Source organism: Salmo salar, chromosome ssa24 (genome assembly GCF_905237065.1).
Source record: "Salmo salar chromosome ssa24, Ssal_v3.1, whole genome shotgun sequence".
In the NCBI taxonomy this organism is placed as follows: Eukaryota; Metazoa; Chordata; class Actinopteri; order Salmoniformes; family Salmonidae; genus Salmo; species Salmo salar.
This window is the reverse complement of record NC_059465.1, coordinates 30,843,379-30,870,607: the sequence shown is the minus strand read 5'-3', so window position 1 is coordinate 30,870,607 and position 27,229 is coordinate 30,843,379. Positions and strand designations below refer to the sequence as shown.

The following is a 27,229-nucleotide window of genomic DNA, read 5'->3' as shown; positions in this document are numbered from 1 at the left end:
CCCAACTCCCGCTCACGCACGGCTACCATCAGGCCCCTGCACAGCCCAGTCTGCCCTGTACGAGCACCCCGCTCGTACAGGGCTACTAGTTCCATCCAGCCAAGACGGGTTGTGCAGGAGGTAAGATCGAGACCGACTGTGCGCCTCCATAGCCCTGGGTTTCCAGCTCCTGTCTCTCGTGCGGACCCGGAAGTGCGTCAACCCAGTCCGACTCGTCCTGTTCCCGCTCCCCGCACTAGCCTGGAGGTGCGTGTACATAATCTGGTAAGCCCAGTACCAGCACCACGCACCAGGCTACAAGTGCGTCAACCCAGCCACGCCAGTCAACAGTCACCAGAGCTGCCCGCCAGTCAACAGTCGTCACCAGAGCTGCCCGCCAGTCAACAGTCGTCACCAGAGCTGCCCGCCAGTCAACAGTCGTCACCAGAGCTGCCCGCCAGTCAACAGTCGTCACCAGAGCTGCCCGCCAGTCAACAGTCGTCACCAGAGCTGCCCGCCAGTCAACAGTCGTCACCAGAGCTGCCCGCCAGTCAACAGTCGTCACCAGAGCTGCCCGCCAGTCAACAGTCGTCACCAGAGCTGCCCGCCAGTCAACAGTCGTCACCAGAGCTGCCCGCCAGTCAACAGTCGTCACCAGAGCTGCCCGCCAGTCAACAGTCGTCACCAGAGCTGCCCGCCAGTCAACAGTCGTCACCAGAGCTGCCCGCCAGTCAACAGTCGTCACCAGAGCTGCCCGCCAGTCAACAGTCGTCACCAGAGCTGCCCGCCAGTCAACAGTCGTCAGAGCTGCCCGCCAGTCAACAGTCGTCAGAGCTGCCCGCCAGTCAACAGTCGCCAGAGAGGTCAGACTGCGCTGAACTGCCGGAGTGGCCAGACTGCGCTGAACTGCCGGAGTGGCCAGACTGCGCTGAACTGCCGGAGTGGCCAGACTGTCCCGAACTGCCAGACTGCCCAGACTGTCCCGAACTGCCAGACTGCCCAGACTGTCCCGAACTGCCAGACTGCCCAGACTGTCCCGAACTGCCAGACTGCCCAGACTGTCCCGAACTGCCAGACTGCCCAGACTGTCCCGAACTGCCAGACTGGCCCGACTGCCCCCCGGCGATGCCAGACTGGCCCGACTGCCCCCGGCGATGCCAGACTGGCCCGACTGCCCCTCGGCGATGCCAGAGTGGCCCGACAGCCTGGAACGGCCGGAACCAGAGCCACCTCCAGAAATAGGTGGGTTGGGGAGGGGGGGTGTAGCACAGTGCCGTCGTTGACGGCAGCCACCCTCCCTTCCCTCCCTTTAGAAAAGGGGAATTTTTTTTGGTGTTGCTTGGAGTTATTTTTTAAGGTGCTTCTGGGGTAGCACCTTTAAGGGGGGGGTACTGTCACGTCCTGGCCAGTATAAGGTTAATTGTTTTTGTAGTTTGGTCAGGACGTGGCAGAGGGTATTTGTTTTATGTGGTTCGGGGTGGTGTGTTTGTGTAAAGGGTGTTTGATTTAGTTTTTGGGTTTTTGGTTAGTCTGGTGTGTGTGTTTCTATGTTTGGTTAATTGGGGTTGGGACTCTCAGTTGAAGGCAGGTGTTGTCTATCTGCCTTTGATTGAGAGTCCCATATATTAGGGTGTGTTTGTGTGTGTGATTGGTGGGTGATTGTTCTGTGTTGAGCCTATGCTAGCCAGACTGTTTGTAGTTGTTCGTTCGTTCGTTCTTTTGTTTTGTGATTTTTGTACGTTCATTTTTTGAAGTAAATAAATTCTCAAGATGAGCATACACGTACCTGCTGCGTATTGGTCCTCCTTCACCGACAACAACCGTGACAGAGTGATACATTACAACAGGATGGTAAGATGCAGTAGATGGTATAGAGTACAGTATATACATATGAGATGAGTAATGTAGGTTATGAAAACATTATATACCTGGTTAAATAAAGGTGAAATAAAAATTATTTAAAAAAGATCAGATAACATTTGATTACCAATTTATGCAGAAATCCAGGTAATTCTAAAGGGTTCACATACTTTTTCTTCCCACTGTATGTCTACTCACCAAACAGATGTCATGGCCATAATTCATCACTATGCAGTGTTCAATGAGGAATGTTCATCCATTCAGAAAATTCCAAAGATTAAATCGAACGTCTGTATATCGAAAAGAAGACAAATGTTGGTTTGTAACCCTGAATTTTTCCTTGTTTCAAATGATCCCTCTTTAAGAATAACTGCCCCAGGCACGAGATGTGCATCACTTCACACGGCCAAATTTATTCATTTGGAAAAATATTCTGTTATTGTTTTATTACATTGTTTTTTTTACTATAAAATAGGTGTCTTGACTGTGATAAGGGCTCAGGAAATAAGAGCGTTTTGTCTGTTAAATTAACAAAACAAGGCTATGCCATTACACAGCCATAGAGTTCTACAAGCAGGTTACTGCCTTTTTGAAGATTGTGTTTCACGATATAATATAATAACCAGTTGATATTACGGTTTCAATAAATTCATCTTACATGGCACTTGCTTTTTTTTAAAGCAATTTAGCTATTAGGATTTATTTATAATGGTTCGGATAAATTACGCGTTTTTGCAATCTTATGACATCTAGATAAATGCACAAAAAAATCCAGTGCGGACCTTGTGTTAAAAAAAAAAAAAAAATGTTTTTCATGCGAGTACTCGAACAGTCAAAACATTTCAAATGCTCATCCCTAACACACACACATGAAACTCACACACAACACAAACACATATAAGTTACATGTTCCTGCACTGGCTTCACAGAGACCTGGTTAGAGAGGAGCCCATTAGGTTAGAGAGGAGCCCATTAGGTTAGAGAGGAGCCCATTAGGTTAGAGAGGAGCCCATTAGGTTAGAGAGGAGCCCATTAGGTTAGAGAGGAGCCCATTAGGTTAGAGAGGAGCCCATTGGTTTTCGAGAGGAGCCACTATGAGCCCATTGGGTTAGAGAGGAGCCACTATGAGCCCATTGGGTTAGAGAGGAGACACTATGAGCCCATTGGGTTAGAGAGGAGCCACTATGAGCCCATTGGTTTTCGAGAGGAGCCACTATGAGCCCATTAGGTTAGAGAGGAGCCCATTGGTTTTCGAGAGGAGCCACTATGAGCCCATTGGGTTAGAGAGGAGCCACTATGAGCCCATTGGGTTAGAGAGGAGACACTATGAGCCCATTGGGTTAGAGAGGAGCCACTATGAGCCCATTAGGTTAGAGAGGAGACACTATGAGCCCATTAGGTTAGAGAGGAGACACTATGAGCCCATTGGGTTAGAGAGGAGCCACTATGAGCCCATTAGGTTAGAGAGGAGACACTATGAGCCCATTGGGTTAGAGAGGAGCCACTATGAGCCCATTAGGTTAGAGAGGAGACACTATGAGCCCATTAGGTTAGAGAGGAGACACTATGAGCCCATTAGGTTAGAGAGGAGACACTATGAGCCCATTAGGTTAGAGAGGAGCCACTATGATGAGCCCATTAGGTTAGAGAGGAGCCACTATGATGAGCCCATTAGGTTAGAGAGGAGCCACTATGATGAGCCCATTAGGTTAGAGAGGAGACACTATGAGCCCATTGGGTTAGAGAGGAGCCACTATGAGCCCATTAGGTTAGAGAGGAGCCACTATGAGCCCATTAGGTTAGAGAGGAGACACTATGAGCCCATTAGGTTAGAGAGGAGCCACTATGAGCCCATTAGGTTAGAGAGGAGCCACTATGATGAGCCCATTAGGTTAGAGAGGAGCCACTATGAGCCCATTAGGTTAGAGAGGAGCCACTATGAGCCCATTAGGTTAGAGAGGAGCCACTATGAGCCCATTAGGTTAGAGAGGAGACACTATGAGCCCATTAGGTTAGAGAGGAGCCACTATGAGCCCATTAGGTTAGAGAGGAGCCACTATGAGCCCATTAGGTTAGAGAGGAGCCACTATGAGCCCATTAGGTTAGAGAGGAGCCACTATGAGCCCATTAGGTTAGAGAGGAGCCACTATGAGCCCATTAGGTTAGAGAGGAGCCACTATGAGCCCATTAGGTTAGAGAGGAGCCACTATGAGCCCATTAGGTAGAGAGGAGCCACTATGAGCCCATTAGGTTAGAGAGGAGCCACTATGAGCCCATTAGGTTAGAGAGGAGCCACTATGAGCCCATTAGGTAGAGAGGAGACACTATGAGCCCATTAGGTTAGAGAGGAGCCACTATGATGAGCCCATTAGGTTAGAGAGGAGACACTATGATGAGCCCATTAGGTTAGAGAGGAGCCACTATGAGCCCATTAGGTTAGAGAGGAGCCACTATGAGCCCATTAGGTTAGAGAGGAGCCACTATGAGCCCATTAGGTTAGAGAGGAGCCACTATGAGCCCATTAGGTTAGAGAGGAGCCACTATGAGCCCATTAGGTTAGAGAGGAGCCACTATGAGCCCATTAGGTTAGAGAGGAGCCACTATGATGAGCCCATTAGGTTAGAGAGGAGCCACTATGATGAGCCCATTAGGTTAGAGAGGAGCCACTATGAGCCCATTAGGTTAGAGAGGAGCCACTATGATGAGCCCATTAGGTTAGAGAGGAGCCACTATGATGAGCCCATTAGGTTAGAGAGGAGACACTATGAGCCCATTAGGTTAGAGAGGAGCCACTATGATGAGCCCATTAGGTTAGAGAGGAGCCACTATGAGCCCATTAGGTTAGAGAGGAGCCACTATGAGCCCATTAGGTTAGAGAGGAGACACTATGAGCCCATTAGGTTAGAGAGGAGCCACTATGATGAGCCCATTAGGTTAGAGAGGAGACACTATGAGCCCATTAGGTTAGAGAGGAGCCACTATGATGAGCCCATTAGGTTAGAGAGGAGCCACTATGATGAGCCCATTAGGTTAGAGAGGAGCCACTATGATGAGCCCATTAGGTTAGAGAGGAGACACTATGAGCCCATTGGGTTAGAGAGGAGCCACTATGAGCCCATTAGGTTAGAGAGGAGCCACTATGAGCCCATTAGGTTAGAGAGGAGACACTATGAGCCCATTAGGTTAGAGAGGAGCCACTATGAGCCCATTAGGTTAGAGAGGAGCCACTATGATGAGCCCATTAGGTTAGAGAGGAGCCACTATGAGCCCATTAGGTTAGAGAGGAGCCACTATGAGCCCATTAGGTAGAAAGGAGACACTATGATTCCAGCAAGAGAGGCCTTTCTCTTTGATTAGGAGCACCGTGGTCACCACGGGATCACCATAGGTTGTCTTGATGTGGCAGCCACAGTGTGCGGAAACAAGCCTGCTGCTGATGCGTGTAACGAGTCAACACACGCAGGCAGGAGCTTCCTGTTCCTGCCACCTCCAACAGCACAGAGCATTGTTTACGAGCTGTGACCACCATCCTGTGAGTAAAGAGACAAGACTTCACTGAGGCTGCATCTCAATAGTCTTTAAGCAGCCTCCTCTCCTTCATCTGCATCAGTCTGGAAACAGGATAGCAGGGAGGAGGGCAATATGGTGGATGCTTACTGGGAATTTGTTGAGGAGAGGAAGCCATGTGACGCTGTTGAGATGCAGCCTCAAAAAGTCTAAGCTGTAATAGCACGGCTGAAACCTTCTGGGACCGGGAACAAGAAAGTGACGGTTGTCAAGGCGATAAGAACGTTGCACCAAGTCATTGGGTGGCTCTTTTCTCAGTGGAAGGAGAAGTAAGCTGTTTTGTGCCTTCTCCATTGTGATCAACTGATGTGTCATGGATCAGTTTCTAAACCAACCCTTTGTGAAATCCTAATATCCCACCTCACCCCCCAATGAAAATAGATTCTGCCAATGTGTTTGTTGTGCTCCTGAGTGGGGTAAAAGTACCTTTTATGCCAAAGTGACAGTGTGGCTTTGTTTTCAGTGCTCTGTGTGGTGACTCACCTGTCCCCCGTCTCTCTCTCCCTCCTCCCCTCCACAGACACCACAGACCACTACGACCCGGACTACGACTTTCTGCACCAGGACCTGTCCAGCCTGGAGCAGATGACTCCTGTGCCAGTGGGAGCGTGCCTCAGCCCCCTGCCTGAGTCCCACAGCGAGTCTTCCTCCCCCTGCCCTGGCCCCGGTCCGCCGCTGGCACAGCCCCACTTCAGCCCCCTCCAGGGCTCCTCCGTGTCCCCCCTCTACTCCCGCATGACTTCCGCCCTGCCGCCCCCTGCCCTGCCGGAAAAGAAGCGCCGAGGTGGCGCCTGCTCGGGCTTTTCCGACGGCTCCTACTCGGGCTCCTCCTGGTGCATTTCCTTTGAGCGCCACCCATCCCAGTATGACAACCTCATGGAGGAGGACCTACCGCCTGTGCCCCCCTTCCCCCTGTTCACGCCCGACATCTCGCCCCTGTGCCACGCCGCCGGGGGGTTTGTGTCCGAGTTCAGCGCCAGCGAGATGACAGACGTACCTCAGAGTCCACCTCCACTCCCTGAGAAGAAGAGCCGTCACAGTGAGTATCTGATGTCAGGGGGAGGCAGAAATAATTCATAAAAAGCCTTATACATTCTCTACTGTTACCAGGGTTTTCAAATTTAAGCTCCAAATACAGCGGATTAGGCCCCTCTGTAATGCACATGGAGGCCCACTGCTGTGTTAGAATGATAAAACCACAGAATTAAATAGAACACGTTTTCTCAGTGTAACGTTCTGGTCCCAAGTTTTTTTTCCAGTAGGAGGTGTGGCTGGGTTCAGATGAAACCCGTCACCCTTAAGGCGTCAGCAAGCTTCAGTTCGACTGGCGCCTAGCCAAACTCGGTTAGGTGAACCGAACGATTGTGCTCGCATACTTCCTTAAAAGACCTTCGCTTGAAAAACAAGAAAAAAAGCACCAATAGTACTGTTTGTCCTTTTTGAGATGCCTTAGCCAGTATACACTTCCTCAAAAGAGTTAGAATTAATCTAAAATAACTCAAGAAATCTGTCATTTATTTTGATGTTTTTCCGAGGATATCTTAGATTATACATCTAAGATGTTTGGTGCAGTATTTTGTGAATGAAAAAGTGTGCAAGAAAAAGAGTAATCTCTTGTTGAATGACAACAAAGACTTTATTGAAGAATCAATCACCGACGAAGGGGCGTAGACTTCTATGGGGTCAATTTCACGCCATATGTGTTGAATTCAAAATAAAATAAATTGTGAACATGAAAAATAAAGTAGAGAATGTAAACATTATATTTTCCAGGATGGGTGAAATAATGGATGTTGAAATCAAAAACCCAACAATTGAAAGCAAAATGTATAGAATTGTAAACAAAAATAAGAATTCAAACCCCAACAACTTGTAAGCAAATCATTTTAAAGCGAGAGCAAAACTCTATGACAAATTATAAAAAAATGTTTTCTTGAAAACGAATGCAAAAATCGTTTTCGGTTAAACTTTCCCAGCAACCAATCCTACTGAATAGATTTTGCCTACACTCTTGCCTGCATGTACTACCTTTTGGTTACGCTACTCGTATCTTTCACTGCCAGTCTTTTCGATTACGAGATTGGGCATAATTTTCTCGTGAAGGGCGAGGTTTAGAGGGAGGCGTAGACAATGAGTCTCCATTGGTCCGCTAGTTTTGGAGTGACGGTTTTCTCGTTTTGAAATTGTATTTAATGCACACCACGACCATTTTTCATTTTACAATTTGCAGGATTGGAAGTGAAGTGCTCCATTTTAACCAACGTTTGACGTGTAGAGTTTCCTCCTCATCTAAACACTATAACAATGTGTAAACGGTTTGGGATACTCTGAAGAACACTGTCATTATCATCTGCAAGCGCATTGTCATTGTAATATCCCCTGTTTTTTTTGGTCTGTGTTTGTGTGCGTCTGTGTGTGCGTGTCTGTGCGTCTGTGTGCGCACGTCTCACCCCCACAGTACTGAAGTACATGCAGTTTGTGGAAGACTACTCGGAGCCCCAGCCCTCGGTTTTCTACCAGATGCCACAGAGCAAGAGCATCTATGAGCAACGCAACAAGCGCTTCCAGGAAGTCTACGGCTTCAACGACTCGTTTAGCAGCAGCGACTCTGTCCACGAGCCCCTCCCACCCCCGGCACTGCCACCCAAACAGAGGCAGCTGGTAAACTATAGCCCCTCACCTCACACTGAAGCCTCACACTCACCAGTGTTACAACATGCAGTACGCCAGCCCATCCACACACCCTGTTCACACACATCCATCACTTACCAAGGCCCAATACATATGCATTTCAGGAAACTCATTTTCTTATCATATATTGTACCAAGTGTGTAGGATTGAGTGGTGAGTGAGTCCATGATGTTTTAGCCCATCTGTATACCATAGAAGAAGAAAAGCAGGGTGTTAAGTCCTGAACATCCAGAAGGCAAGCAGACCCTAGTGGTAACTCATCTCCAAACTCTACTTCAATACATAGAGAAAAAAATGTAAAAGACATGTTTTATTGTCACATACACCGGATAGGTGCAGAGAAATGTGTTGCTTTACAGGGTCAGCCATAGTAGTACGGCACCCTGGAGCAAATTAGGGTTAAGTGCCTTGCTCAAGTGAACTTAAGCCGATTTTTCACCTTGTCGGCTCGGGTATTCGAACCAGCAACCTTTCAGTTACTGGCCAAACGCTCTAACCAGCAGGCTACCTTTTGCATCAGAAAAAAAACATCTTAACAACAAATACAAATCAGTGCAACAGTACAATTTAAATTACTACCACTTCTCAGTAAAATGGGGTTTTTCCGCCGGCATAAGACGATTGGCCTTTTGTACAGACTTGTCCTCCATGATGTCCCATCTTACATCCCACCACTGTACTTGAATTTCTTTTCATAATTTTGGCCATTTGTTATGTTTGTTTCAGGCCTCTGCAAGGCTGTAGTAGTTCACTTCCCAGATTATATTCAATGCCATAATCTCTCTACCAGACATTCATGGTTGGAAAAAGTAATTTGCTCTGCCAGAAAAAAAAATGAACCCGATATAAATGAGTCAATCCATGCTCAAGGTTTATCCATGATTACGGATATTTTTAAGCATATCTAAAGTGGATCAAAATGTGAGAAATAAAAATGAAACATTTCTGAACATTTTTTTCCCTGTTATTTGACCTTGTGGATTACTGCATGCCCAGTTCATATTGGGTGAGGATTAAGACGAATCACAGAATCCTCTGAGGAGCAGGGAAATAAAACAAGGATTGGTTTGAACTTAAGCTATAGATGTAGGTAGGGGCGCAACTTTGGTTTTAGAAGTGTAAATTAAATGTATCCAGTCGGATAAACACGCCAAACAGTCTACCAGACCGCTCTGAGGCGTCTGCATGGTACTAAAGCACACCGTTGCCTCGTTTTGTATCACATTCCAATGATAAAACTGGAGGGGTCAGAATGTGGGGGGGGACATGTCCCCGTCCCCAGTGAAAGATGCGCTCCTGGATTTATGCAGGGACAGGAAAGGGTGTTTGTGTTTCATGTAATCAAAAAGTGTTTCTGTGCTGGCGATTGTTAACTGTCATGTCCACATTGTGTACTTTCTGATTGCCAGAATGAATAGACTTCTACCTGAGCAGAATGTCCACTCACTTCTGATACAGTAGCTAGTTATTTCCATTTAGGCCAGTCATGTGCTTTGCACAGTATGTAGGCATAGTTCAACATGGTCTCAGGGCAATTCGTATTATTCTGTACGGAAATCTGTGGCACTCCATTTAGTATGATATATTATGTTACGTTAGGTTGCATTAAGACTTGCCTAGTTAAATAAAGGTAAACTTTTTTTTATATATATATATTTTTTTAAATTATGAATGGAGTAGCGATCAAAATAAAATGTTATTAGTCACATGCGCCGAATCCAACAGGTGTAGACCTTACCGTGAAATGCTTACTTACAAGCCCTTCACCTACAATGCAGTTTTTATATATCTACTAAATAAACTAAAGTAAAAAAATAGGTCATTTGTACATGTGGGTAGGGGTAAGGTGACTATGCATAGATCATACAATATCATACTAATTATAGGACGTATAGTATCAAACGTCTTACCTGGACGTACAATAGCATAGGAATTGGATGATATACCTTATAATACATTTTGGTGCATGTTTGGATTATACTATTTCTCTGAGACCAGGTTGCTTGTTGCGCCTTAACAACAAAGGAGAATCATGGAAAGAATTTATGTTGGCAGTTAGGGGAACTAATGACAAAGGTTAGGATAATTTATTTAAATGCTTAGGTGAAACGGGTTAAAGGGAAAATCCACTCAAACTATATTTGAGTATTTTTTCCTTTAGTCCACTGTTGATACGCTCCACGTTCACGCACTAGTCAGAACTAGGAAACACTGACATTTCCAACATGGTAACTGCGTTCAACAAATCAGCAAGTCGGAAATGTTGGAGTTTCCTAGTTCCGACAAGGATGTGAACGCGGACTAGTTCCCAGCAGTGTCACCGGCCACATCATCATGATGATACGTTTTTCATCGTGAGATGCGTTTTAAATAAAACATTTTGGGGCTTCATTTTCCATTGCACTCATCAAATCTCATTCCTTTTTTCTTTTTGGAAAGCCCAGCCTCCATCAGAGCGATGCATAACACAGAGGTAACAGTAGAATATTAGAAAGCACTAGTGTGTTTCTATTTTAACGCTTTGTCTGCCGTAGCATTCTTTTAGTCCATCAAGCCTATTGTTTTCTGCTGCGTCTAGATTGGGCTTAACTATCTGCGTAGACCTACGTCTTCTTTTGCTAACTAACATCTCCCACTGTACTGTCTCTCTGCTCCTCTCTCTCTCTACTTTCTCCTTCCCCCACGCTCTCCTTTCCCCCCCCTCCAGGCCTCCCACTCTGCCTCTTCCTCGTCCTCTTCCTCGTCCTCTCTCTCCTGCCACCTTCAGCAGTCGCAGGCTGCAGTGGTGGTGGAGGAGGAGACTGGGGCTGCTCTCAGCATGTCAGTCTCTAACTCCTCCCTGACCACCCCCATGGTGAGTGACTCTCAGTGGGCTTGTCTGCCTGCCTGCCTGTCTGATTCTCTGCTCTTCTCACTCTCTACAGCAGACTTGGCTTTAAATAGTATTTGTTTTCTTTCTGGAACGTTTTATTTAACCTGGAAAGTCAGGGGCAAAGTGCGGTGCTAAATCAAATAAAAGTTTTGCACTTTGGGGACTATTTAATTGGTCCCACCGTGTCAGGCAAGCTCGATCAAGTGCATCAGAAGTATTTGAATGAAAACCAATACCAGTTGAAACCTTGTCTGCTCTGCCACAGACACGACTGTGCTTCTGCTTTAGAAGTATTGACACCAATACAAAAAGTTATTTTATTAGCCATTAGCCATTAGCCATTGTAGACATGTTCAGCTACTGATAAGGAAGTATATTGTGCAAAACACACACACTGGCAAAAACACTTTCATTCTTCACTCTCTATCAGACCCCTCAATATTTACATACTAAATGACAATCTCTGTCAGAGAAAGCATGCAGTTGAAAAGGTGTGTTTTCATCCAGAATTTGTGAAATGTGTTATTTATATTAGCGGATGTCATTCATTTAAAACTGGGGCTTGAACACAATCCAGAACCATTACGATACAAACGTAGCAAATGAATGTTCTGTATTCTTCTTTGTCTAATCATTCTAGTTTTGGAGCAATGATGAGGACAATTGATCTGTTCTTGCTGAAGAACCATTGATCCTTGTTGCACCCTTTTGACTTGGTTTCAATTAAACCTATATGCATGGGATATTCAACAGATCTGTTACAAGTTACAACAAGCACATTTTGTGAATATGTAATTTTGAAGAGACTGAGTTGAATTAGGAATTCTAGTCACTGACTGACCAGTCAGATACAGCCTACAGTCATATTGTTCTCCGATGGCAAGTATGCCAATGCTTCTCTCTCAATTCTTTTTTTCAAACAACATTTGCTCTTTGACCTTGTAGATCTCTCAAGTAGCTTTTGTCTTAATCTCTCTTTCTCTTTCCTTCTCATTTCTCGCCCTCGCTCTCTCAGCATAAGACAGTTATCCGGTCCTATTCTCAGGACTTTGCGCCTCTCTGCCAATCTTCCATTCCATATCTTCTCTCATCTGTCTCTTCCCACTCTCCCATTGTCCACCAATCACAGAGCATGGACCTAGCGGCCCTGGGCAGTGGCAGCCCTGACCCTGTGCTGGTGGCCAACGGCTCTCTGGACAGCTCTGGTGGCTCTCTGGCTATCTGTCTTCTTACTGACTCTTCTTTCTCTGACACTCGTCAAACCTCTTTGGTGAGCCCTAGCTGTGTGTTTTGATAAGTGTTAGGTACTGTGCGTAAAGAAAATGGGATTGCGTTTGACGGGGGGGGGTGCTATTGAAGAAGAGCACAGATCTGGAGTAGGGTATAGGCATTGTTAGCAAAGGGCTGTTTCAATGTCGGTGACATGATGTTCTTATCCTTGAAAATAGGCCAAACCCTAGGTAAAAAAAACAAGTCTGCAGCTCTATGTATGCTGTGGTGATTGGAACACTTGGTTCTTAGTGGTTTCATTTGAGATGATATAGGTACTTGTTTGTGTTGTCCGGCTAGTTGTGAGAAGCTTTCGCATTCGGAATCACATTTGCTTTTTCCTAGCCTCTGTCATTCTCTTTGCTGTCTTTCTTTTTTCCCCCGTAGAGTGAAAGCGCTAACGAGGAAGGCGGGGAGGGAGAGTACGTTAATCTGTACACATCCAGCCAAGCCAACGGAGATGGGCTCTCCCGCCGAGTAAGTAGCCTTAGCAGAGAGGCTGCATGGGAGCGAGGAGAGAAAAGCGTGCTTTCACAGACAGTTGCACCATGACTGACCACAGACCTCACTAAGTAACCCTATCTGTATGTGACCTAACCATTCAGGATTCGCTGTGTCTCTTCGACCGCTTGGCATGCCCTGCTTTGGTAACTGCCTGTACATTACCATGTTTCTCTTCCTTTCCCCAAATCCCCTACTACTGGACTGTCCCCATTAGAGGTCGACCGATTGTGATTTTTCAACGCCGATACCGATTATTGGAGGGCCCCAAAAAAATAAAAAGCTACCGATTAATCGGCCGATTAATTAATTAATTTGTAATAATGACAATTACAACAATACTGAATGAACACTTTTATTTTAACTTCATATAATACATCAATAAAATAAATTTAGCCTCAAATAAATAATGAAACAACATTCCATTTGGTTTAAATAATGCAAAAACAAAGTGTTGGAGAAGAAAGTAAAATTGCAATATGTGCCATGTAAAAAAGCTAACGTTTAAGTTCCTTGCTCAGAACATGAGAACATATGAAAGCTGGTGGTTCCTTTTAACAAGAGTCTTCAATATTCCCAGGTAAGAAGTTTTAGGTTGTATTTATTATAGGAATTATAGGACTATTTCTCTCTATACCATTTGTATTTCATATACCTTTCACTATTGGATGTTCTTATAGGCACTTTAGTATTGCCAGTGTAACAGTATAGCTTCCGTCCCTCTCCTCGCCCGAACCAGGGACACATCGACAACAGCCACCCTCGAAGCATCGTTACCCATCGCTCCACAAAAGCCGCGGCCCTTGCAGAGCAAGGGGAACAACTACTTCAAGGTCTCAGAGCGAGTGACGTCACCGATTGAAACGCTATTAGCGTGCACCCCGCTAACTAGCTAGCCATTTCACATCGGTTACACCAGCCTAATCTCGGGAGTTGATAGGCTTGAAGTCATAAACAGCTCAATGCTTGAAGCACAGCGAAGAGCTGCTGGCAAATGCAGGAAAGTGCTGTTTGAATGAATGCTTACGAGCCTGTTGCTGCCTACCACCGCTTAGTCAGACTGCTCTATCAAATATCAAATCATAGATTTAATTATAACATAATAACACACAGAAATACGAGCCTTAGGTCATTAATATGGTGAAAACGTTTATTCTTTCAGTGAAATACGGAACCGTTCCGTATTTTATCTAAGATTTAATTATAACATAATAACACACAGAAATACGAGCCTTAGGTCATTAATATGGTGAAAACGTTTATTCTTTCAGTGAAATACGGAACCGTTCCGTATTTTATCTAACGGGTGGCATCCATAAGTCTAAATATTGCGGTTACATTGCACAACCTTCAATGTTATGTCATAATTATGTACAATTCTGGCAAATTAATTACGGTCTTTGTTAGGAAGAAATGGTCTTCACACAGTTCGCAACGAGCCAGGCGGCCCAAACTGCTGCATATACCCTGACTCGGCTTGCACGGAACGCAAGAGAAGTGACAAAATTTCCCTAGTTAAAAGAAATTAATGTTAGCAGGCAATATTAACTAAATATGCAGGTTTAAAAATATATACTTGTGTATTGATATTAAGAAAGGCATTGATGTTTATGGTTAGGTACATTGGTGCAACAACAGGGCTTTTTACGTGAATGTGCTTCTTAAATCATCACCCGATTGGCGAAGTAGGCTGTGATTCGATGATAAATTAACAGGCACCGCATTGATTATATGCAACGCAGGACAAGCTAGATAAACTAGTAATATCATCAACCATGTGTAGTTAACTAGTGATTATGTGAAGATTGATTGTTTTTTATAAGAGAAGTTTAATGCTAGCTAGCAACTTACCTTGGCTTCTTGCTGCACTCCCATAACAGGTGGTCAGCCTGCCATGCAGGCTCCTCGTGGAGTGCAATGTAATCGCCCACAATCGGTGTCCAAAAATGCCGATTACCGATTGTTATGAAAACTTGAAATCATCCCTAATTAATCGGCCATTCCGATTAACGGGTCGACCTCTAGTGCCCATTCCCTACTATATGGGCCTATGTGTAGTTCTAGCTCAAAGGACATCAGTCACTCCCCTGTCATTGTCTCAAGGGGGGTTTGTCTCCAAGTGACAGTGAGACATTTTCTATCATGTTCATAAACTTGGCCGTTAAGGCCAGTGGTGGTTGTCCACCTGGGTCAGGTCTGGATCGTAGTAACTAATTACAACTAGATTCATGAATGGCTCTGCGTTTAGTCTGTGTATTTAACATCTTCCCTAAGGCCTTTCATCAGGAAGGACAGCCCAATAAAACGACTAAACGCTCAGCTTATTTATTCAGTCTTTCTCGCTCAAAGTTCTCCCCATTCCCCACGTTTTTAGTAAAGAAAAATCTGGACTGTCTTCTGGGATGGAGATGGGTATATACAGGACCTTCAGAAAGTATTTACACCTCTTGACTTTTTACACATTTTGTTGTGTTACAGCCTGAATTTAAGGTGGAATAAATTGAGATTTTGTGTCAATGGCCTACACACAATACCCCATAAAGTGGAATTACATTTGTAGAAATTTTTACAAATTCCAAAATGTCTTAAGTCAATAAGTATTCAAGCCCTTTTCTTATGGCAAGCATAAATACGTTCAGGAGTAAAAATGCTTAACGAGTCACATAATACATTGCATGGACTCACTCTGTGTGCAATAATAGTGTTTAACATTTGAATGACTACCTCATCTCTGTACCCCACACATACAATTATCTCTAAGGTCCCTCATGGCCAAATCTACACTGGAGTTACTAACCACGATGACATTGAATGTTCCTAAGTAGCGTAGTTCTAGTTTTGACTTAAATTGTCTTAAATCTATGGAAAGACTTGAAAATGGCTCTTTAGCAATGATCAACAACCAACTTGACAGAGCTTGAAGAATAAAAAAAATCAAAAATGCAAGTATTGTACAATCCAGGTATGCAACGCTCTTAGTCTTACCCAGAAAGAATGATTCTAACATGTAACTCAGGGGGTTTGAATATTTATCTAATCAAGATATATTAGTGTTTTATTTTTCTTACACATTAGTTATTTTGTGTAAAAAAAAAAAAAAAAGAAGATAATGAAATCATTTTTAATCCCACTTTGTAACACAACCAAATGTGGAAAGAGTCGAGGGGTGTGAATACTTTCTGAAGGCACTGTATAGTGTATTTAGTGTTGCACTAGACAAGTGAGGCTAGAGTTATGCATGTATCCATACCACAGGAGATTGGTGGCACCTTAATTGCGGAGGACTGGCTCATGGTAATGACTGGAGTGGAATAGGTGGAATGGTATCAAATACATTAAAGACATGGTTTCCATGTGTTTGATGTCATTCCATTTTCTCCGTTCTAGTTATTATTATGAGCCGTCCTCCCCTCAGCAGCCTCCACTGATCCATACAGCGTGTGATATTAATAGTGTCTGTGAACTACCATTGTCTGTTTTCCTCACAGCTGACGGAACAACTCACTGAATACTAAGTTGAAACCTCCATGTGCTTAGACAACGTACCCACACATCTACCTTAACTAAGAAAGCATTTACCTTTATCTTCACCTCAGGGTCATGTTCATTAGCTACCGAACAGAAGAAAATATCCTGAAACAAGCATAGAAATAAATGTCCAATGAGAAATGCACATTTTCGTTATCCACTGCAAATCATTGTGAAATCTTTTCTGTGCCATGCCCTAACGAACATGACCTCAGGCTGCTGGATTTGGTGCGAGACCGGTCCTAACCACTCTGTGTTGTTATCAGGACTCGTCTGCCATAGATGACTCACTGGAGGACACTGCCTCAGAGAACCCACTGTGCAATAACAAGGACATGTCCGATGACCGGTAAGAACCCATGCCATGACAATCTGGCCTTTCTGTTACCTTTTATTTTGAGGTTAAATAAAGAATCAAATATTCTCCATTGTTCCTACTCTCCAGTGACAGAAGGAAGGATTCTCTTTTTTGTTATATTCTCTTTCTCTCTCTCACTCAGCCGAAGACAAAAGTCCTCTGAAGATGGGCAGAGTAGCGAGGAGACTGATGAGCTTTCCCTCATCGATCACATGGAGATCATGTCCCGGTTAACACTAAAGCAGGAGGTAAACGTGTCCTCGTTTTCTACTGTTGATGGTCAGTCCATTTTACCTCACGTCTCTTTCAGATCAAGCTGTTTAATCATAGAGCAGGAGATGCCTCTTTATGTGATACTTCATAGGATCCTACATGGCTCTACGGTGCGACTATTTTACTCGCAATATGCGCCTAGAAATAGATGTGTGCAAACTTCTTTTTTATTTTTATTTTATATACATTTTTATGTTTTACCCCTTTTTCTCCCCAATTTCGTGGTATCCAATTGGTAGTTACAGTCTTGTCCCATCGCTGCAACTCCCGTACAGAACTCGGGAGAGGTGAAGGTCGAGAGCCGTGCATCCTCAGAAACACAACCTAGCCAAGCAGCACTGCTTCTTGACACAATGCGCGCTTAACCCGGAAACCAGCCGCACCAATGTGTCGGAGGAAACACCGTACACCTGGTGACCGTATTAGCGTGCATTGCGCACGGCCCGCCACAGGAGTCACTAGAGCACGATGGGACAAGGACATCCCTGCCGGCCAAACCCTCCCCTAAACCGGCCAACGCTGGGCCAATTGTGCGCTGCCCCATGGGTCTCCCAGTCACGGCCGACTGTAACCAGTGCCTTCGACCACTGCGCCACTCGGGAGACCCCTGTGTCCAAACTTACCTGAAAGTCTACTAAAGTGTGACTCGTGTTGCTTGGCTATTTACATCGTTTTGTTCACACATTAGGTTGTATTTCAACGTTAGTTTGAGCTTGCTCAACTGCTAGCGAAGAGACATGTCGGAGAATCTCATCTCTCACAGACAGACATGTGAGTCCCACCGTTATAACGGTAACGTCCCGCCCCTTAAAGGGGCAGCTGAAATGTTTTGTCTCACCTAAGTGACTCAAATATTTGAGGGTACATTGTAATGGATTCAGCATGGAACACCCCAAAAACCAAACTTTTTGCCATTTCTTAGAATAAAAACACTCTTCCTTATCCTTTTATTGTGCACCTACATTTTATTTTTGTCCTCGTAACTTTTTCAATTTAGGAGCACATGTGCTCCTTGTAAAAAAATGTCAGCATAGATCCCTGTCCTACAAGAAGGATACTATTAATACAGAATAAGCCACCAATCAGCTGTTTACAGAGAGCTTGCCCTCTGCTGGCCCCTGCCTCTGTAACTCAAATGCAACGTCCCTGTCTGTTACTGTTACGAGGTCCAGAGCCTGCTGGTTTTCTGTTCTACCTGATAATTAATTGCACCCACCTGGTATCCCAGGTCTAAATCAGTCCCTGATTAGAGGGGAACAATGAAAAAACACAGTGGAAGTGGCTTTGAAGTCTAGAGTTGAGTTTGAGGGGGCTATATGATCACATTCTCACAGTAGACAATAAGTATGTAGGTGAAGATCTGGAGTTAGCATGGCAAGGTCAGTGCAGCTTTAGTAGCGCCTATCTCCTTATAGAAAACCCCCTCATGGCTAGCATGGCTTTTCAAAACATATTTTTCAATATTGTCGGAATGGTTTCATCAGGACAGTCACTTGTAGGGCTACACTAGGACTCCTTATGTGGTCAACACTTAGGCTCATCCTCTCTCTCTGCCCTTACAACTTTTCATCTGTCCACGTGATACTAGAACGACGACGGTCCAGATGTCCGAGCCGGATCGGGAGATATTTTATTAGTCCACGCCACAGAAACGGACCGCAAAGGTATTTATGACCTCCGTAGTACACCCCCCTCCCCCATTACATGCAGTCGGTGTCCACTCAGATGGAAGGTACAAGTTATATCCTTTAATAGGGATGAAATCCCGTTAACGGGATCGATTTGACAACAGCCAGTGAAAGTGCAGGGCGCCAAATTCAAACAACAGAAATCTCATAATTAACATTCCTCAAACATACAAGTATTATACACCATTTTAAAGATAAACTTCTTGTTAATCCAACCACAGTGTCCGATTTCAAAAAGGCTTTACGGTGAAAGCATACCATGCGATTATGTTAGGTCAGCGCCTAGTCACAAAAAAACACAGCCATTTTCCAGCCAAAGAGAGGAGTCACAAAAAGCAGAAATAGAGATCAAATTAATCACTAACCTTTGATGATCTTCATCAGATGGCACTCATAGGACTTCATGTTACACAATACATGTATGTTTTGTTCGATAAAGTTCATATTTATATCCAAAAATCTCAGTTTACATTGGCGCGTTATGTTCAGTAATGTTTTGCTTCCAAAACATCCGGTGATTTTGCAGAGAGCCACATCAATTTACAGAAATATTCATCATAAACGTTGATGAAAGATACAAGTGTTATGCATAGAATTAAAGATAAACTTCTACTTAATGCAACCGCTGTGTCAGATTTCTAAAAAGCTTTACGGTGAAAACACACCATGCAATAATCTGAGTACAGCGCTCAGCCACCAAAACAAGCCATACAGATACCCGCCATGTTGTGGAGTCAGTAATAGTCAGAAATAGCGTTATAAATATTCACTTACCTTTGATGATCTTCATCGGAATGCACTCCCAGGAATCCCAGTTCCACAATAAATGTTCGTTTTGTCAGATAAAGCTAATCTTTATGTCCAAATATCTCCTTTTTTTCACGCGTTTAGTTCACTATTCCAAATGCACAAGGCGTTTGGAAGTCCAGACGAAAAGTCAAAAACGTTCCATTACAGTTTGTAGAAAAATGTCAAACGATGTATAGAATCAATCTTTAGGATGTTTTTATCATAAATCTTCAATAATATTCCAACCGGACAATTCCTTTGTCTTTGGAAATGAAAGGGAACGGAGCTCGTGCTCACCGCTGCACGCATGACCAAACTAAAGGCTTTCAGCCAGACCACTGGTTCAAACAGCTATTATTCGCTCCCCTTTTACAATAGAAGCCTGAAACAACATTCTAAAGACTGTTGACATCTAGTGGAAGCCTTAGGAAGTGCAATCTGACCCCATAGACAGAGTATATTGGATAGGCAATCACTTAAAAAAACTACAAACCTCAGATTTCCCACTTCCTGGTTGGATTGCTCTCATGTTTTCGCCTGCCATATGAGTTCTGTTATACTCACTGACATCATTCAAACAGTTTTAGAAACTTCAGAGTGTTTTCTATCCAATTCTACTAATAATATGCATATCTTAGCTTCTGGGCCTGAGTAGCAGGCAGTTTACTCTGGGCGCGCTTTTCATCCGAACGTGAAAATACTGACTCCCAGGCCAGAGAGGTTAAGAATCAATGGGTGTATATATACACACTACCGTTCAAAAGTTTGAGGTCACTTAGAAATGTCCTTGTTTTTGAAAGAAAACAAAACAAAAAATAATTTGTCCATTAAAATAACATCAAATTGATCAGAAATACAGTATAGACATTGTTAATGTTCTAAATGACTATTGTAGCTGGAAGGCCAGCATCCCGGAGACGCCTCTTCACAGTTGACATTGAGACTGGTGTTTTGCGGGCACTATTTAAGGCAGTTGCAATTTGAGGACTTTTGAGGCGTCTGTTTCTCATACGAGACACTCTAATGTACTTGTCCTCTTGCTCAGTTGTGCACCGGGGCCTCCCACTCCTCTTTCTATTCTTGTTAGAGCCAGTTTGCGCTGTTCTGTGAAGGGAGTAGCACACAGCGTTATACCAGATCTTTAGTTTCTTGGCAATTTCTCGCATGGAATAGCCTTCATTTCTCAGAACAAGAATAGTCTGACAAGTTTCAGAAGAAAGTTATTTGTTTTTGGCCATTTTGAGCCATTAATCGAACCCACAAATGCTGATGCTCCAGATACTCAATTAGTCTAAAGAAGGCCAGTTCTATTGCTTCTTTAATCAGCACAACAGTTTTCAGCTGTGCTAACATAATTGCAAAAGGGTTTTCTAATGATCAATTAGCCTTTTAAAATGATAAACTTGGATTAGCTAACACAAACGTGCCATTGGAACACAGGAGTGATGGTTGCTGATAATGGGCCTCTGTACGCCTATGTAGATATTCCATAAAAAATCTGCTGTTTCCAGCTACAATAGTAATTTACAACATTAACAATGTCTACACTGTATTTCTGATCAATTTGATGTTATTTTAATGGACAAGGACATTTCTAAGTGAACCCAAACCTTTGAACGGTAGTGTAAATAATTAATTTATAATCCAAAAATGGATGTAGCAACTAAGGATTCTAGCTTTTACTAGTACTGCTTTTCTATAATACACCCAGACTTTCCTTCCTCCCAAGTAGAGCTCTGGGGAAGCGAGAGGATATTCAGTAATCTCCTTTGTGGTCTTCTTTTCCAGATCTTGTCTTGTACTGTGAGGCTTTCCTGACGACGTACAGAACGTTCATAACCCCAGAGGACCTCATCAAAAAGCTGCACTGCAGATATCCTTTCCATGCTTCACTTCTCACATGTGGACCCAAAGAGGTTCCTCCAACAAAGCCTGCTTGGTTGAGACAATGGGGAATGGGTAGCAAAATCCCTACCACATCACTTCCCATAGTCGTATACACTCTGAATACTGTAAGATGTGTAATATACTTTGATTATTTGTTTGTTTTCCTTAACACCTCCACACATACACCAGGTTTTGTCACTGCCCAGATACCTTCAAGAAGAAAGTCAGCAAAAACACCTTCTTTGTTCTGGTCCGTGTGGTGGACGAGCTGTGGTGAGGTCTCTAGCCTGCCATTTGACCAGAAGTCTAGCTATCAAAAACCTGCAATCTGCAAAGAAAAGTTTGTCCTTCAATGACTGTGCAGACAATGACGATTCTTATTCACTTTTCCTTTGGTCTGTTCCTGGTAAAAGGGGGAGGGGTTAACCAGTCATGATTACAGAAACGCAAACTCGTCACTTTTTGTCTATTTTCACTGTAGACCCGAAGAAGAAGAAAATTGGGGGTGTGTAGGTTTCTCATATCAAAATAAATGACTGAGCACAGAATGCATCCCTACACATCCTACAAAGAGAATATCAAACAGAGTTCAGCGCATGATGTCAGATATGTCATATCAAAATGAGTGCTTCATCCAATATCAACGTGTGACAGCTGTGATCAGCCAGCCGCATCCCCTACCAGCCAATAGCCTGCTCGGTTTGCGCATATCCATCAGTTTTCAAATGTAATTTAGCCGTGATGGCAAGCTGGGGTGTGCAGAGAGTGATAGGGCTTCTGTTACATTTGTTTAATTATTGGAGCAGCTCGCAGTGCAAGTAAACACCTCTTTAGGTCTTTTTCCACCTCCACCACCCTCTCTCATACCCTCTCTCATCTCTCCATCCCCTCGTGTGTGTGTGTGTGTGTGTGTGTGTGTGTGTGTGTGTGTGTGTGTGTGTGTGTGTGTGTGTGTGTGTGTGTCAGTCTGGTGGAGATGACGGAGGACATCCTGATGCAGCTGATGGACTTAGTGTTCAGGCTGGTGTGTAACGGTGAGCTGAGCCTGGCCCGTGTGCTCCGCACAAACATCCTGGACAAGGTGGAGCAGAGGAAGCTGCTGCGCTACACCTACTCCCTCAAACCACTGGCCGCAAGAGGTGTTGCCGCCAGGTAGGTCCGCCCGCAATTAGTGGACGAGGATACTGTGACACCTATAACGTCACGTCCCTTGTCTCTGTATAATGGATCAATAAAGATTTCAATACAATGTATTTTGTATTGTTTCAGAGAATGTTACCGCTTGCAGAGGCATTTAGAAATGTTCTGCTCCGTGACAGTGAAGGATTTCCTTGTTGTGTTCTGAACATCAATGTATCACAGTGTCTAGTTCTAATTTTGGCCATGTTCACTTTCTTCTAATTTCCTCCGTGAAACTTTAGACCTGGGACCCTGCACGACTTCCGAAGTCATGAGATCGCCGACCAGCTAACTCTCCTGGATGCAGAGCTCTTCTACAAAATTGAGGTAGCTCATCCAAGCATGTCTTTCTCCTCCTCCTGTGTATGCTGCCCCTCTGCCTAAAAAGTAGTTATTTGTCTCTCTCTCTCTCTGGACAGATCCCTGAGGTGTTGCTTTGGGCTAAGGAGCAGAACGAGGAGAAGAGTGCCAACCTCACACAGTTCACAGAGCACTTTAACAACATGTCCTACTGGTAAGCCTGCACCTCACATCTTCTCTTAGTCACCATACTGCTTCTCTTCTTCCCTGCAGCACTTCAGTTCACTGCCTTCTCTCCGAGAGGAAAGCAGCCAGGTCTGGAGAACATGTGATGACAAACTGATGCATCTCTCCCCCTTCGCGTCTCCCTCAGGGTCCGCTCCATAATCATTCTGCAGGAGAAAGCCCAGGACCGAGAAAAGCTCCTCCTCAAATTTATCAAAATAATGAAGGTATGCCTTTTGATATGTGGATACTTAAGAATGAGCAAACAGTTGTTTTGGGCGTTTGTTGAAAAAGCAACAAATTCTCAGGTGCATTTTAAGATGGTCTCCCTCCACTCTCTTGCAGCACTTACGGAAGCTAAATAATTTCAACTCATATTTGGCAATATTATCTGCCTTGGATTCAGCTCCCATCCGAAGACTGGAGTGGCAGAAAACAACCTCAGAGGTGAGTTAGACTGTGGTCTAATCGATGTCCAAAGATTGCTCCGAAACATCAGTTTATTGTAAGAAAAAAAGTGTAATCTTCACAGCAGTTACTGTAAGGTACCTCTAATATGAACTCTCTCTACACATGTTGGTGTTGTTTGATGTTAACATGGATGACTGTCACTGTTCTCTTTACAGGGCCTAGAGGAATACTGCACGTTAATAGACAGTTCCTCGTCGTTCCGGGTCTACCGAGCAGCACTGGCAGACGTGGAGCCCCCATGTATACCGTATCTGTAAGTCAACCTGCTGGTTTAAAGTGTATGCACTTTGCTGTTCTGTAAGTCAACCTGCTGGGTTAAAGTGTATACACTTCGCTGTCACAAGTGATGCAAATGGATTTGCACGTCTACCATTTGTATTGCTTACTGTGCATTTCTCATCTTTACTGTTTCTTGTTTTTTTTCCTCACACGACACACAGGGGTCTTATCCTCCAGGACTTGACCTTTGTCCATCTGGGCAACCCTGATCAAATCAACGGGAAGGTCAACTTCTCCAAGCGCTGGCAGCAGTTCAACATCCTGGACAGTATGAGGCGCTTCCAGCAGGTGTATGTATACAGTGGCCAATCTGGCTGTCGCTCTCATACAGCTTTATGTTCAACGCACTTTTCTTTCACGTAACAATTTGTTAATTCATTGGCCTATCTTGGAATTTTATATTTTCCATGAACGTTTACCACCTTTGCAATGTTTAGATGGTGTTTTCCCTCTCCCCAGCCATTATGATCTGAAACACAACGACGATATTGTCTCCTTCTTCAACGACTTCAGCGACCACCTGGCAGAGGAGGCTCTGTGGGAGCTGTCTTTGAAGATCAAACCTCGGAACATCACGCGGCGCAAAACAGAGCGCGAAGAGAAGACATAAGAACATGTCCCAGTGTATTGGGCCTTGGGTCATTTTACAAACTCTTCATGATTACAAGAGACTACAAACGAGAACTGTGAAGGCAGCTAAAAGACTGGGATGTTTTTTTGTTAGTAGTTTACAGGACCTCTCCGATTTAGGATTCTCTGTTGTGGATTGCACTGGGTCTCAGTCCGTGTGTGAGTAAAGCCAGTGGGATAGACACTGTGCAGAGCACAAAGTGTTGGGAGGCTGGCAAAAACATTCCTCATGTTCACCTTTGTCGCCAACCTCATCCACCCAATGCCATATTATGGGTATAGATAGTCCAAGCATTTCAGGATCTCACAACCAGAGACATTGTCCTGACTAAAACCATATCATACTGATGTGTGCCATGGGAAACACCACTCGGTGTCATTCAGTTAAGGCTTTTTTTTATACGGGACACCAGCCCTTTTTTTGATGACACAAACTGGGGTGCCATAACGCCTGACATGGCAGAGAACCGCTGAAGGTGGTGCAGAACTTTGAGGCAAATACCTCAAATCACCCAGGTCTGCTTCAAGACTACTGGTGGTAAAGATATTACTGATGCACATAAGACTACATTTTGTAGTTCAAGGAAGTGTTGTATGATACTGTCTGACTGATGCAATGCAGTTTTCCTTTTGTTCTTTAAAAGGATGTGAAAAGGATACTTCAGAAATGGGGAGAAGTGATATGAAGTTTATATACAGTACCAGTCAAAAGTTTGGACGCACATACTCATTCAAGTGTTTTTATTTTTACTATTTTCTACAAACTATGAAATAACAAACAAAAAAAGTTTTACCTTTATTTAACTAGGCAAGTCGGTTAAGAACAAATTCTTATTTACAATGACCCCGGCCAAACCCGGACGATGCTCCCAATCACGGCCGGATGTGATACAGCCTGGATTCAAACCAGGGACTGTAGTGATGCCTCTTGCACTGAGATGCAGTGCCTTAGACCGCTGTGCCACTCAGATCCCACATACGGAATCATGTAGTAACCAAAAAAAGTGTTAGACATGACAAAATATATTTTATATTTGAGATTTTTCAAAGTAGCGACCCTTTGCCTTGATGATAGCTTTGTACACGTTTGGCATTCTCTCAACCAGCTTCATGAGGTAGTCACCATTTCAATTAACATGTGTGCCTTAAAAGTTAATTTGTGGAATTTCTTTCCTTAATTCAATTGAGCCAATCAATTGTGTTGTGACAAGGTATACAGAAAATAGCCGTATTTGGTAAAAGACCAAGTCCATATTATGGCAAGAACAGCTCAAATAAACAAAGAGAAACGACAGTCCATCATTACTATAAGACATGAAGATCAGTCAATCTGGAAAATGTCAAGAACTTTGAAAGTTTCTTCAAGTGCAGTCACCAAAACCATCAAGCACTAGGATGAAACTGGCTCTCATGAGGACTGCTACAGGAAAAGAACACCCTGAGAGTTACCTCTGCTGCAGAGGATAAGTTCATCAGAGTTAACTGCACCTCAGATTGCAGCCCAAATAATTGCTTCACAGAGTTCAAGTAACAACACATCTCAACATCAACTGTTCAGAGGAGACTGCGTGAATCAGGCCTTCATGGTCAAATTGCTGCAAAGAAACCACTACTAAAGGACACCAATAAGAATAAGAGACTTGCTTGGGCCAAGAAACACGAGCAATGGTGGAAATATCTCCTTTAGTCTGATTGATCCAAATTTGAGATTTTTGGTTCCAACCGCCTTGTCTTGAGATGCAGAGTAGGTGAACGGATGATCTCCGTGGTACCACCGTGAAGCATGGAGGAGGAGGTGTGACGGTGTGGGGGTGCTTTGCTGGTGACACTGTCAGTGATTTATTTAGAATTCAAGGCACACTTATCCAGCATGGCTACCACAGCATTCTGCAGCGATACGCCATCCCATCTGGTTTGTGGTTAGTGGGACTATCATTTGTTTTTCAACAGGACAATGACCAAACACACCTCCAGGCTGTGTAAGGGCTATATGACCAAGAAAGAGAGTGATGTAGTGCTGCATCAGATGACCTAACCTCCACAATCACCTGACCTCAACCCAATTGAGATGGTTTGGGATGAGTTGGAAAAGCAGCCAACAAGTGCTCAGCATATGTGGGAACTCCTTCAAGGCTGCTGGAAAACCTGGTTGAAAGAATGCCAAGAGTGTGCAAATCTGTCATAAAGGCAAAGGTAGCTACTTTGAAGAATCTCAAATATAAAATATTTTGATTTGTTTAACACTTTTTTGGTTACTACATTATTACATATGTTATTACATAGTTTTGATGTCTTGTTCTACAATGTACAAAATAGTAAAAATAAAGAAAAACCCTTGAATGAGGGTTTGTGTCTAAACATTTGTGTCCAAACATTTGACTGGTGTGCACTTAAAAATCGAACGAACACCTCACGGGTGGCGCAGAGGTCTAAGGCACTGCATCGCAATGCTTGAGGTGTCACTACAGACCCGGGTTCGATCCCAGGCTGTGTCACAACCAGCCATGACCAGGAGTCCCATAGGGCGGCGCACAGTTGGCCCAGCGTCGTCCGGGTTAGGGGAGGGTTTAGCCGGGGGTGGGGCTTTACTTGGTTCATCGCGCTCTAGCAACTCCTTGTGGCGGGCCGGGTGCCTGCAGGCTGACCTCGGTCGTCAGTTTCCTCCGACACATTGGTGCAGCTGGCTTCCGGGTTAAGTGGGCGGGTGTTAAGAAGCGCAGTTTGGCGGGTCATGTTTCGGAGGACGCGTGACCTGACCTTCGCCTCTCCTGAGCCCGTTGGAGAGTTGCAGCAATGAGACGAGAACGCAATTGGATATTACAAAATTGAGGAGAAAAAGGGGATAAAATAGAATATAAAATAAAACATTAATGAACAAAAAAG

The 27,229-nt window shown here is 44.1% G+C and overlaps 1 protein-coding gene across 4 annotated transcripts in view; it reads left to right on the top strand.

The window, feature by feature from the left end:
* The window catches only part of rapgef1a (Rap guanine nucleotide exchange factor (GEF) 1a), a 47,390-nt gene extending 22,124 nt beyond the window's left edge, over positions 1-25,266 (top strand). Inside the window, exons 9-26 of one of the 4 annotated variants that reach the window (XM_014172061.2) lie at positions 5,927-6,445; positions 7,865-8,067; positions 10,805-10,951; positions 12,099-12,239; positions 12,626-12,715; positions 16,534-16,616; positions 16,768-16,873; positions 18,487-18,562; positions 21,164-21,248; positions 21,443-21,535; positions 22,229-22,414; positions 22,684-22,768; positions 22,861-22,955; positions 23,115-23,193; positions 23,312-23,413; positions 23,593-23,690; positions 23,878-24,006; positions 24,176-25,266. In XM_014172061.2, the coding sequence (XP_014027536.2) occupies positions 5,927-6,445; positions 7,865-8,067; positions 10,805-10,951; positions 12,099-12,239; positions 12,626-12,715; positions 16,534-16,616; positions 16,768-16,873; positions 18,487-18,562; positions 21,164-21,248; positions 21,443-21,535; positions 22,229-22,414; positions 22,684-22,768; positions 22,861-22,955; positions 23,115-23,193; positions 23,312-23,413; positions 23,593-23,690; positions 23,878-24,006; positions 24,176-24,326 (2,468 nt within the window). In that variant the 3' untranslated portion in view covers positions 24,327-25,266. The remainder of the gene's footprint in view (positions 1-5,926; positions 6,446-7,864; positions 8,068-10,804; positions 10,952-12,098; positions 12,240-12,625; positions 12,716-16,533; positions 16,617-16,767; positions 16,874-18,486; positions 18,563-21,163; positions 21,249-21,442; positions 21,536-22,228; positions 22,415-22,683; positions 22,769-22,860; positions 22,956-23,114; positions 23,194-23,311; positions 23,414-23,592; positions 23,691-23,877; positions 24,007-24,175) is intronic. The other 3 variants (XM_014172062.2, XM_014172064.2, XM_014172065.2) reach the window with 3 other exon arrangements.
* The last annotated feature ends 1,963 nt before the right edge of the window (positions 25,267-27,229 follow it).